General features: G+C 35.1%; 1 protein-coding gene across 4 annotated transcripts in view; it reads right to left on the bottom strand.

The window, feature by feature from the left end:
- COL24A1 (collagen type XXIV alpha 1 chain) overlaps positions 1-12,914 on the bottom strand; it is a 387,744-nt gene that overhangs the window by 62,368 nt on the left and 312,462 nt on the right. For all 4 annotated transcript variants that reach the window (XM_025417772.3, XM_025417773.3, XM_025417774.3 and 1 more), the window contains 4 exons: positions 10,061-10,114; positions 9,897-9,950; positions 3,713-3,766; positions 2,487-2,594 (listed from right to left, as the gene is read on the bottom strand). In XM_025417772.3, coding sequence (XP_025273557.3) covers positions 2,487-2,594; positions 3,713-3,766; positions 9,897-9,950; positions 10,061-10,114 — 270 coding nt within the window. The remainder of the gene's footprint in view (positions 1-2,486; positions 2,595-3,712; positions 3,767-9,896; positions 9,951-10,060; positions 10,115-12,914) is intronic.

Genomic DNA, 12,914 nt, shown 5'->3' with positions numbered 1-12,914 from the left:
AAGATTTCCATGATAGCTGCTCAACTGTTCCTTAAGCCTAGAGAACTCCCTGACCAGTTAATGGAGGAGGGAAAAGCTCAGACCTGATTTATAGATAGATCTGCGTTGAATGTCAACATCAGCTAGAAGTGCCAGACTTTAATGAAATGTGCTAGACTTTAATGAAAAGTGCTAGACTTTTCAGACTTTAATGCAGCTGCTGCATTAAAGTCTGAAAAAGATCATTAAAGGGAAATCTTCCAGTGGGCACAACCTGGGGCAAACCACATACAGGGCAATCCATACATCCATGTCCAGCTATGTGCAACCAAACAGCCCTGGTTGATACTCCAGAGTCCTAACTGCAGTTTGGAATAGCCCCGAGTGTGCAAATAGTCTTGGCATCTAGTCTTTAGTCCCCTTCAAGCTTGCCCGTTTCATGTAGAACCAGAGACTCAATTTTATGCATAAGCCATCACCCACACAGCCAATAAAAACAGTGTGGTAGATTCTAGGAATAGGGCTTAGAGTGGCATCAAATGAAATCAGTATCTTATTTATGTTGATTATTTTCTGTATTGTCTTTCTCTTTGCCATTAAGTTACTGTCCGTTAAATATGATGTAACTATTGAAGAAAGGTGTAGAGTTGCTAGAAAATATCTATTATCTGGCTAGAAACTAGCAGCACATAATAGTCACTTGCCACATTGCTGTTTTTATGCATAAAAACAATTCATGTTTTGGTAATCTAAATCAATTTTCTTATTCCATGGAATTTTCATCCTTCATAGGGGGAACTCCATGTGTCACATATTGCCAGAAAAAAAGTAGTTTGTTACATAAACCATTAAATAAACTGATATAAAAAGTAATTGATAACTTTGACCGGTCACTAATCTGATGATTACCTAATACACTGAATTATCTGAAATTCTTATTAAACACATATGTACAGGACCCTGGTTTCTACTATCCATATCTGGAATGAATAGGGATTAGCAGTATTAGCCAGACAAGAAATGATTCCCTCTTCCTGGCAATTAAGTAAATCTGTTGGCTATTAGTAGTATTTACAATTCACTTTTTAAACCTTATGAACTACTAGGTACATCTACATCCACACCACCTCCATGATCAAGCTTGTGTTCAGCAGCAAGAATTGTGATGTTTTGAAACGTGTTTTCCTTGTTTCAACTCTCAAAAGCTTATCCAAAGTAATAAGGTAAAATTTACTACAACATTTCCCAGTAAAACTTAATCCACAAAAATACAGACTCTCAGACCAATTCAATATGTTTTATTGTTATATTTTTAAAAATCCGCAACCCCATTTTAAGACTAGTACATGGTGAGTCTGGAGAGCAAAGTGAGAATGAGGGTCCAGTGCATAAACACTCTTAAACACTAAGATCTCAAATGAAAGAGACTCTTCTTTCAAGCATACTGATGTTTATGGCAGACAGAAGTCTATAAAATATCTGCTTTAATTGAAAACATCAGACTGCTGTCAAAGTTTTCTAGATTTTAACCCGATGTGCTGATATTCTGACATATTGCCTCCAAAATAAATAGAAACCATGTTTAGACTCCTTAAAAATATTCATCTTTTCAGATAGAATCTGGCTGTATTACTTCTGAAATAACTAAACTATCTCATACTTTAATTAATTATTTTTTTTCAAAGAGATATCTTATCATAGTAAAAGACAAACATTAGTTTGGGTTTGGGCTTAGGTACAGCACCAAGTTCCATTTAAATAAACAACTAGGATTGATTTAGTATTTAAGAAAAGAAAAACAGGACTACAGGTAACCACATCCAAATAGCAGAAATCTAAAAGGGTAAATATTACAGGGTTCTTGAAAGTACGTGGTTTATTATTCTAATATTTCAAGTGAAGATACAACGTGAGATGAAAAATATCTGGATTATGAGGACTTTAGGGAAGGAAAAAGGATAGGTGGCTAAACGAAGACAAAAATGGTTTTTAAAGTTCTGATCCAAATAAATAAGATAAGCACTTGCATAAAAATCAGAGAGAAGCTATATCATTGCATCACTACTAGATGAATACACAGAAGATATTCACACAATTTTAAGAAAATACTGAGGCTGTAAAAGTAAAGGGAAAATGAATTTTGGCAGGATTCCATTGAGTGACTGCCAAGCCTTAAATGTTCCAAAGGTGGCTTAGGATGTTTGATGAACTTAAGACACAGCCAGGTGATGTCGTCCCTAAAAATTTGCTTCTTATTTATAAGCTTTTATTTGTGCACAAATGACATGTATTATTTATAATATGGGTTTTTTGATGCAAAATATCCCAGAGAATGTACTCATTGACATTCCCTAAAGATCATAAACACAATTCCAAAACAACTATTAAAACAGTGGTTGGCTAATCTGAGTCAATATCAAAACTAAGAAAGCCAAAATATGTGTGGTCTAGTAAACAGATGCTTATAAATAAGACAGGAAAAGTAAAGAGAGATTCATTCTACTCACAGGAACTCCCTGGTTTCCTGGTAGCCCAGCTTTTCCAGAGTTTCCTGAAAGGCCATCAGCTCCATGGTATCCTTGAATGCCTTTTGGCCCGGGTAGGCCAGGAAGACCCTGGTAATCAAAAATTACATAGATTATAGAGAGACGCTGTACAAATGTTTAAATGACAAATACCTTTATATTTGGGAAAGGGATGTTTATATTTTTAATACCATGTCCCAGGAGAAATTTTCCTGTTTCCTTTTTGGATTCAGGTAACTGTCTTTAAAAGTTCCCTAAACAGAAGTGCTGAGCTAACTAAAATATAAACTTTTCAGCGACAGTATAATTCTCTGCTATCTTTCACTGTGCTGGCCTCTGCTCTATCCAGCTCGGGAGAAAAGTCAGCTATATGTACCTGTCAGCTTAGGATATAGCTATCCTTCACCATCTTGCAAAACCTCATGTCCTATTATTTTCTCAAGAAACAAATTATGGTTCTCTTTGTTGCCACATTGAACTAGATAATTATATGAGTGCTTAAAGGTCTGAACATTTTGTTTCTACTCTTGAGCAAGTGGATTTTATCTGTATGAATCTCTGATCTGAATGTGCTTATAATAATTTATGTTCATGTTCTCTTCTTTTTTTGAACCAACCCAGGCTACCCCAAGTAGGCATCTAGCCCTTGGCTACAGAAGACCAGCAGGAAGTAAGGCTCTGCTAATAAGCCAGTCAACACATATTTGCTTAGCTAGAGAAACTGATGGGGAAGGTAAAATTAATCTTTGTTCTGTGATGAAATGATTTAAAACATTTTCTTCTAAGACATTCTGTTCTATTTGCCAGGAAACCGAGAGGCTGTGTCCTTCAATTACAATCCAGCTCCTGCTTTTTATTCATGCTTGAGGATCTCTGACCCTTGTCACCAATCATTCAGTCATATGCCATGTGCTCTGTTTTCAGTGGTTCATAATCAGAGAGTAGCATGAGTCCACAGAGAGAGCTCCATAACACCGGAAACCAGCAGCCTTCAATTGCAGAGACTTATATTTAAACAGCACAAGCTTGGTTTTGAACTAATGGTCATATTTTGTTCCCTCTGTGTTCCAGCTTGAGCTTAAATTTTTTTTTTTGAAGACAAGCTGATTTATCCAACACTTGTCATAATTGGCTCCAAACTCTCTGCTTGCTGAAACTGCCAATTCTATTTAGAAAAACAAGAAAGATGAAAAGGGCCTGTTACTTACAGGAATCCCAGGTTTTCCAGAAGGACCAGGAGCTCCTTTTTTCCCCTTAGGACCCTAAAAATGTGAAGCATAGCTGTCACTAAATGGTAATAACGTTAACTAAGCTGAAGGCATAGAAAATATAGAAAAGAACCCTGAAAAAAAAAAAAAAAAAAAAAAAGAGAACCCTGAGACCAGGATAATGAACCAGTCCTGCCACTGGCTGGCTGTACATCACTGAGATTGCCATTTAACTTTCCAGGGAGCTATTTTCTTTATCTGAAAATGAGAGAATTTGACCAGATAATTCATGAATTTCCATCTAGCTCCAAATTAAATCTTAGCTCTAAAAGGGAACTAAATATTATTTAATAAATGTCCACGTTTTCAGACTGGACCTTTGTCTTCCTATTGAAAGTGGCTAAGTGCTTTACTAATTTCATAAACATTTATTGGCTATTTTGTATCAAGCGCTCTGTTATGTGCTGGTAATGCAAAGTCAAAGTTACTGATCTCAAGTCACAGTGTGGTAAGGGACATGAACCGATAGCCTAAAATGTGCTTATCTGGAAGCATGGAGAAGAACATACTTGTGAATCAAAGAAAAGATATTTATTTCCCACGGAACTCTTTGTTTTTCCATGTGTGAGAGGTTTTAAATCATAATTGATTCAGCAGTAACTGGTCTGCCAGGATAGTTAGGAACTTTGCCCTTGTGAATCATGCCATTATCCTGATGATATCCTAAAATTATTTAAAAAGAAAAATGTGGAAAAGAGTGACCTAGTTCACAAATCAGAAAAAGAAGCATATTGTCATTACCAGACACATTTCTCAGAAGTCATCGAAAGTTCTCACAAACAATAATTCCACCAAAATGGGATGTTGTTATTAAAATTTGAAGATAAATTATGCCAAAGATTCAAGTTGACAATAACAAAATAAATAATTTTATAACATATTATATCCACTGAAAATGATCTTAACATTTTAAGAAGAAATAATATATTCAGTCATTAGAAAAAAAGGACATTTTCTGTAAGAGATTAGAAATCCAATTTTGTTAGAATTTGATAATGGGGATTATATGGAATAAGAGTTTTACCTCCAGCTTGGAAAACTATTTTACTTGCCTTAAAAAATCACTAATGTAAAGTCATTCTAAAAGTAAGGAAACCAGGAAATGAAACAGTAGATGATATGACTTTAGTTGAAGAAGATGCAATTCCTGGAATAATATCTCTAAAAATAAATATACCTTTAGAACAAAATAAAGAAGTAAAATAAATAAGATTTTAATATTAAAAATTGATTTCACTTATCTCTAATAGCATTAATTAAATAGTATATGAACTGTGATAATATCAAATATGTAACCAGAATGTTTTTTTCCTTTACAGTATTTGTTTTTATGTAAAGTGCTAATCTGTTCTAGATTTTAGATTTTCAAAATAGGTATTTCCTTAGCTTATGAATTTCAAATAGTCCTCTGAAACTCATGGTGGGGTAATAATTGGAGAAGGATATAATATTTTGAGAAGAATATATTTTTAAATACAAAAGCCTGATTTTTAAATATTTAAAGTCAAAACAAGATGACAACACTTGGACAAGATCCACCTGGCCACTAAAGGTCTCCATAGTGAATAATTCATGGTCAATGATTATTCTTGTAGAATTATGACTGTGTTTATATTTGATTATCAAAAACCAAGGTCACAAAGGATTCAAGTCATATAATTTGCCCTAAAGAACAGATTTAGAATTATAATAGTATAAGAGAAAATTTTTCCTATTTGAGGAGATATAAAGATCTTTAAGTTGGAGAAAGGTAAGAAGAGAAGTAGAAGAGAAGCAAGATTGTTCGACACTAACAGGAATCTCTGAGAAGGGCCCTTTACACCTCACTCTGCCCTCAAGTCCTGGGGTGGGTAGAAGCAATAATTCTCTCAGATAAGTGAGGGGATTTGGGAGACTGAAGTCTTCATTTAGAAGTCCACATAAACTGCACTGAGTATCAGCAGTAGAGTAGAAATTTCTACATGAGATGTCTAGGTCTGTGGGCTTGAGAAAGTCTGAGTCTCCCAAGCACAGGGCATGGTATAGGGATTAGCAGAATGTATTTCTACATGGCCAAGAACAGAAACATATAGCCCTTAAGGGCCCATATAAGGAGACTTTGTGCCTTTTCTGTACTCAGAAAATGGCTGTACATTCCAGCATGAATTAAAGAACTTCTGCAAGGAAGGCCAAGGTAGATGTCAACATAGTGGGATGATGGCAGCTGGGAATCTAAATGGATGATGTGCATTTCGGTGTATACTAGTGTAAATAGATGACTAAAGACCAAACTCACATCCGATTCCTCTTCCCTACCACTGCCACCCAGAATATATCTGCAAAACTGACAAGAAAGTGAATAGGGAAAACTCTAAATCAAATGTAGGATATTTGTGTGGATGGAATTAAAGGCACTCAGTTGATTAGATTTCCACCAATTAGATTTCTTTTTTTTTTTCTTTTTTTTTCCAATTAGATTTCTATCACGAAGCAGAATGGGCACATGTGCACTCAGGACAGATGTTAAGTTCCATTATAAAAAGCATATAAAAAACAAAGTCATATTTTTAGTATACCTGAGTTTATGTCTTCTGGTTCAGACATACTACACATGTAAATCAGGGTTTTACTCCAATGTTCATATAATGAAATAAAAACAAAGAGATTCACAAATCATCACAGATTGATTACATTTTGGGATGCCTATTATGTTGGGGATTGTTTCAGAAAAGTTAAATGTTGTGTCATGAAATCTACATGCATGGGTTTATAATCATGAAAATTAGAATGTTATTCAGACTTGGATGGGCGTCAGGAAGCAGCTCCCAATAGAATAACACAAAACGGAAAGTATGACTATAAAAATTACTTTCAAAGTATATTTTGCTACTTGGAATAGGACAATTGCAGCAAAATCGGTCTACTGAAGACAAAAAGTGCTTAGCAAATAACAAAAATATAGTCTCTGCTGTTTTGAGATGTTCAATTCAGGAAAGATTTCCTTATTACAATTATTGTCATCATACTAAAAGGAAGTAGGTCAGTTAGGAAAAAAACACAGTCTTACAATGGAGATTTTAGATGTATCAAGATCATCAAAGTGTAGAACATTGATTCTTTAAAAAATTGTACATTAAAAAAAATCTCAAAATGGAATTGTTGGCTTATAACTCAATTAAGAGCCAAACATTACTAAACCTTAGTCCTATGTAGAGGTATTCTATTTCAATAGGAAATTACAGATTTGGGCCAAAGACAAAGAAAAAAAATTGTCATATAAGGTGTTGGTACATGATTGGGTTGCTATCATAAGAATGAAAAGAAGTTACTCCTTAACCAATACCCAGGATTCAAGTATAGTAAAGTTAGAAGTATTCTAATGCTACTTTCAAACTTAATTTATTCATATTATTTTATTGAAATATTAAGTACCCCATAAATCAACAAACAGACTTTTCTGTTTTCATAATAGGAAAGGCAAATGAATTTTACATGTAGTCTTTAGAGTGAGCATAAAATTGTGCTTTCTCTTTTGTCTGGCTATCTTTGAAAAAGAATGCTCCCTTTGAAATGAGATCAATTTAAAACAGCTTTCCAGTCATCGGGATGATACCAATTCACAGGCTCCTAGGGAAGGTAGTCTAATTCTTTTTTTAAAATTTTATTTAATTATTTAATTAATTAATTATTTATTTACTTGTTTATTTTTAATTCTTTTGATAATGGACATTTAACAATGTATCATTATAGTCCAAACTCTTGTTTGTTTTTATTTAAATGAAGCTGAAAGACAGTTATCTCAACATTTAGCTAGTTCTAACTTTGTTAGGATAGCTTTACAATATAAACAGATTTAGAGTTAGGCAATAATTACTCTTTCTTCCTTTTTTTAACCAAGAAACTTCAATTCACTAAAATCTGGAATTTTGTTTTGGAAGAAAAATAAGATTTTTGGCTTGAGTCTTAGTCTTTGAAAGCCATTATAGGACAGTTCACTACTTTTGAATTACAAAAATCTTTTTGAAAATGTAGTGGTTGTGCAATTGGCTTTGACTTGTTCTTTTTCTGTATAGATTCCCACTGTCTCATATATGAGAGCCCAATGATTAAGTTAGTTGGTTAAGTAAGATTAATCGTATTTTACTTGATTTATAAAAGATTTCAAAGTAATAGAGGCTTTTGTATAATATTAGGAGTCAGGAAATTTCTAGTGTTGGTTCTGTTGTAAACTAATTCTGGATCTTAGGTAACTCAATCTCTCTGACACTTAAATTTCTTCATCTGAAAAATGAGAGGATAGTCCAGATGATTTTACAGGGCCATTTGCAAACCTAAAAAACAAATTTAAAGCTTTGCAAAAACAAGATGACAACAATTGGACAAGATCCACCTGGCCACTAAAGGTATCCCTAGTGAATAATTCATGGTCAATGATTATTCTTGTAGCAATTATGACTGTTTAAAATTCTAAGAGGGTTTTTAATGTAACCGTGAACTGTTTGCCAGTATTGCCCAAGGCAGGATAGAATGAATCCCCTTCGATTATACAGTATTTAAGCCATAGCTTCTCAGTATCTTTTGACTCTAATACCTAGGGATAGTTGACTACATCAGCTGGAAACATAGTTGTCTAGTAAGAATATTTGAATTTCATTGGCATAATTTTAATAGATACTAATAAATATTTAAAAAAATTTCTTCTTCCTGACATATGCCAAAAAAGAAAAAGAAAATACTGAGAATATGAAAGTACTAATTGTAAGAGCTTAGAAATTTTAGGATCAAGCCTTGGGAGCGCATGTGCATCCTTAGGCACTTAATCCAAATATAAGGAAGTCACATGAAAGCAGTAGTAGTGTTCTTGGTTCATAGCTTTTTCCACTATTTTTTCTAATTTGGGTACTAAAAGTTGTAAATAAGTGGGGCAATTACCTTCTCTCTCTTCATTTATTCTTGTTAAGGCTTGCCTTCAATGGTATATTTTAATTTTTTTTAATGTATTAGTTCTTATTTATTGAGGAACTGACAAGGAGTTAGTAGGTAGATGTCAAGACTATTCAAAATGGCTTTAGGTGAGTGAGCACCTATGTAATATCAGATTCGACCCAATTTTACTATTTATTCCTACATGTGGTAAACACAAAGTATGGGTGAAGACTGCTTAACGACTTTGGAGAAATATGGCCTTAATTTGATTATTTTTATCAATTTTCACCTAATTTATTATTAAAATACAGTACATTTTCTTAAGAATTTAATTTAAAATTGATAGTATATGAAATCAGAATGCTATGAAAAGTAGGGTAGCAATGAACTGACAGTATAGATTACACAGCAAATTATAAGGTAACTACCTCCAATAAGGCAGAGTTAACATTGAGCAATGCACAGGAAAAGAGATGTCTAAATTCAATAAGCTGATGTGTTTTTAGTTTATTTGATAACAGATAATTGGCTTGTCTTACAGACAAAAAGATTTTAAACCAAGCATGAATCTTTGTCACGTAGTCAAACTATTTCTACCCCTACTCTTACTAAAACTATATAGGTTTGACCAAGAGGTTTTCACTTTTCAATGCTGGTTTTAAGCTTATTGATATTTTTGCTTAAAACCGCAAAGAGAGACCATTCATTCTGGATAGCTTTGGGCAATTTTCACAAAGCCAGAGAAGCCTGATGATAAGGGGAAATTTGGATGGCAGTCAAAACACATGAAATAATCAATAATCTGGTTTTTGCACACTTAGTGACAAACACTCTGATGAGAGGCCTACAGTGATCCTTGCTCTGGAAGGGTGAATGATCATTTAAATCACAATGAACAGGGGATCCCTGGGTGGCGCAGTGGTTTAGCGCCTGCCTTTGGCCCAGGGCGCAATCCTGGAGACCCGGGATCGAGTCCCACGTTGGGCTCCCAGTGCCTGGAGCCTGCTTCTCCCTCTGCCTATGTCTCTGCCTCTCTCCCCCCAGTGCATGGAGCCTGCTTCTCCCTCTGCCTATGTCTCTGCCTCTCTCTCTCTCTCTCTCTGTGACTATCATAAATAAATAAAAAAAAAAATTAAATCACAATGAACAGTAGCTCCTATGCCCCTGCTTTCTAAAACCAACATTAAGTTTCAAATTGTCTCAAATAATTTCAACTTACTTCAGATCCTCTCTCTCCTTTTAGTCCTTGCTCACCTTGGTCACCTGGCTCACCCTTTAATAGGAAACCAGACAGAAATCATGTATGAAGCAGAGACCAAATAAGATATATCAACATTAATTTTTTTCAATGCCAGAATTACAAAGAATATTTTCAAAACATACTGGGGGCCCTTGTTGTCCAGTAGCACCTCTTGGTCCTGGCAAACCCACATGACCCTAGGAAGAGAAAAGATGAATTATTATAGTAAATAGAGACATGTAACTTAGAAAATAAGGTGACATTGGTTAAAATAGCAGTAAAATGTTATAAAATGCAATTTATATAACAGAAATTATGATTCTTTCTTGGAAATGCTGTGGAATATAATAGCCACTGGATATTATGATTACTGAGTAGAGTATAAAGTTTGTTTCATTTTGCACATAGGTTAATGTAGTGGGGTAAATCATGGCCCACCAAAAGATTTCTATTTCCTAATTCCCAGAACCTGTGAATGTGACCTCGTTTGGAAAAAAAAAAGGTCTTTGCAGATATCATTAAGTTAATGATCTTAAAAAGAGATGATCCTGAATTGTCTAGAACAAGTACCCATATAAGAGAAAGCTAGACACAAGCAACCAAGGAGAGGGCCAGAGGCAGGCACTGGAGTGATGTAGCCACAGCAGTTAGAAAAGGAAAGCAAGGATTCTCCTCTAGAGCCTGTGGAAGGGAGCACAGTCTGCTAACATCTCAATATCAGATTCTGGTATCTAGAACTGCGAGAGAATAAATTTCTGTTGTTTTAAACCACTTGGTTTACAGTGATTTTGGTCAGGAAACTAGTATAGTAAATAACCAAAGAAAAAGGGCTTGAGAACAAATTTCTTTTTTCAACCTATTTCCACTGTGGAAGTGAATTATGTATGGTCTCCATTTTTACAAACTAAGTTTATACCATTTGGATAGATTTATTGAGTTGAAAACTGGGAGTTGTTACTGTATATAATGCCAAGACACATCAAATGACTTTAATATTCAGCAATCTGTCATCACGCTAGTCCTCCTCAGAAGGAATGCTGACCTACCACATTTCCCTTTTCAAGTGTGTAAATAGAAACTAGCAACAACCCAAGGGCATGTCAGAGTATGCATGAAGAATTCTGCATGCAAGCTCTTTTATCCCCTTTCCTAGTGTCCTCTTTGCTTCAGATTTCTTTCTTCCTGCTCTCTGTATATTACAAAAAGAATGCCATAGGCCCATTTCCTTTTTTCTGGACTAGAAGAAGAATTGCCTACATAGGCTAATGATATTTATCTCACAGAAAGATCAGTTGAAGCCTTCTTTGTTTGCATTCTTTGAGGCAAATATTTATGGTTTTAAGATCCAGCTAATTGATTTAAAAAAAAAGAACCCTGTTTAAGAGAGTGAACAGAGGCAAAGAAAAAGTCTAGTTTGGAAAGCTTTCTATAGAATATGGTCACAACTAAAGAGAATACACATGTCCTTACCAGAAAAACATGAGCAGAGTCAGCAATAACAGAATCAGGTCAATGAAGATAAAGTTTGGTACAAGTAAATACGATGATTATAAGTCATTTATTAAGCAGAACTCAGGAGAGAAATGATTGGTGAAGAGCTGGAGTTAGAGAGTGCAGTGAGACTGAGCATTTGAGCAAACTCAAAACCATGAATGGCCAATTGTGACTTAGTTACCATATTGGTCTGTAGTTTAGAGACCTTTTTGTTTTTTTTAAAGATTTTATTTATTTATTCATGAGAGAGAGAGAGAGAGAGAGAGAGAGAGAGACAGAGACACAGAGGGAGAACAGACTCCATGCAGGGAGCCCAATGTGGGACTCCATCCCAGGACTCTAGAATCACGCCCTGGGCTGAAGGAGGTGCTAAACCGCTGAGCGCCCCCGGGCTGCCATAGAGACCTTTTTAGAATGATCACAGAATAGCCAACTATTTCTCTTAGGCCATTTTTCTGCAGTGTTGAAAATTAAATATGCTGTAATAAATATTATTATAAAGTAACATAGGCAAGGTTATGGGAAGTGATTGACTTTGTCTAGTGATATTAGTGGTGGTATGCACTAAATGTCCAATAGGAGCTAGATGGCCAAGGATTTTATAAGGGAAGTGATGATATGCTGAATTTTGAAAGATGAGTGTTCCAGGTAGCAAAGTAAAAAGACCTTCTGACAAAGGAGATAGCATGGAGGAATAAGTGGAGATTAGTTTGCCAGAACATGTTACATGGGGAATGGGTTTGAGAGGCCTACAAATGGGGATAGGGAGTCTAGTTAGGAAGTTATTAAAGTAATTCAGACAAAAATGATGAAACTGAACTAAAGTAGGGCAAAGTGGCTATGTTTCAGAGCTATCTGAGGTCAAAAGAAGTGGTGAAGTAAATTTTAGAGATGAGAGGAAAGCCCAAGGAGAGGAGGGAGAGGATGAGAGAGAAAAAGAGACAGAAGCAGAGGGAGAGCAATAGACAGAGAGGGAAACAGACCGAGACAGAGAAAGAAAGAGAGGGATGATTCATTTATTGGCTTGAACACCTTAATGTCTGATGGTAGCATTCACTGAATTGAGGATGTAGAAAGAAGAGGATCAAATTTGAGGAGGATGATGAAACTGTGGTATAGGACATACTGAGGTAGAGGTGCCTGTGATGATATCCCATAGCAATCTGGATATGCATGTCTGATGCTAAGGAATGATGGCTAACTGAGGATTTAAATGTTATTTTGTTGTGCACAAAGATGCTATGGACTTTGCCAAACCAAATCAAAATGGAGTTTGAGCTAGAACATAATTTATCCAATGTATTTCTAGGACTTCATCTCACATAAGTTGAGTCTGACTTAATCTTAGGTATGTGCATGTTTTTGCCCATGGTTTTAAAAAGCAGGTGTTGACAGTATAATATGCTTATTCTCATTAAGTCCTCTGGCTTTCTCATGCCTCAAATGAATTTAGCTTGACCTATGGAATGTATAGCTTTCTGGATGACAGCTATAATTTACTAT

Source organism: Canis lupus, chromosome 6, assembly GCF_003254725.2.
Source record: "Canis lupus dingo isolate Sandy chromosome 6, ASM325472v2, whole genome shotgun sequence".
NCBI lineage: Eukaryota > Metazoa > Chordata > Mammalia > Carnivora > Canidae > Canis > Canis lupus.
The sequence above is the reverse complement of the archived record's forward strand: the minus strand, read 5'-3'. Positions and strand labels throughout refer to the sequence as shown.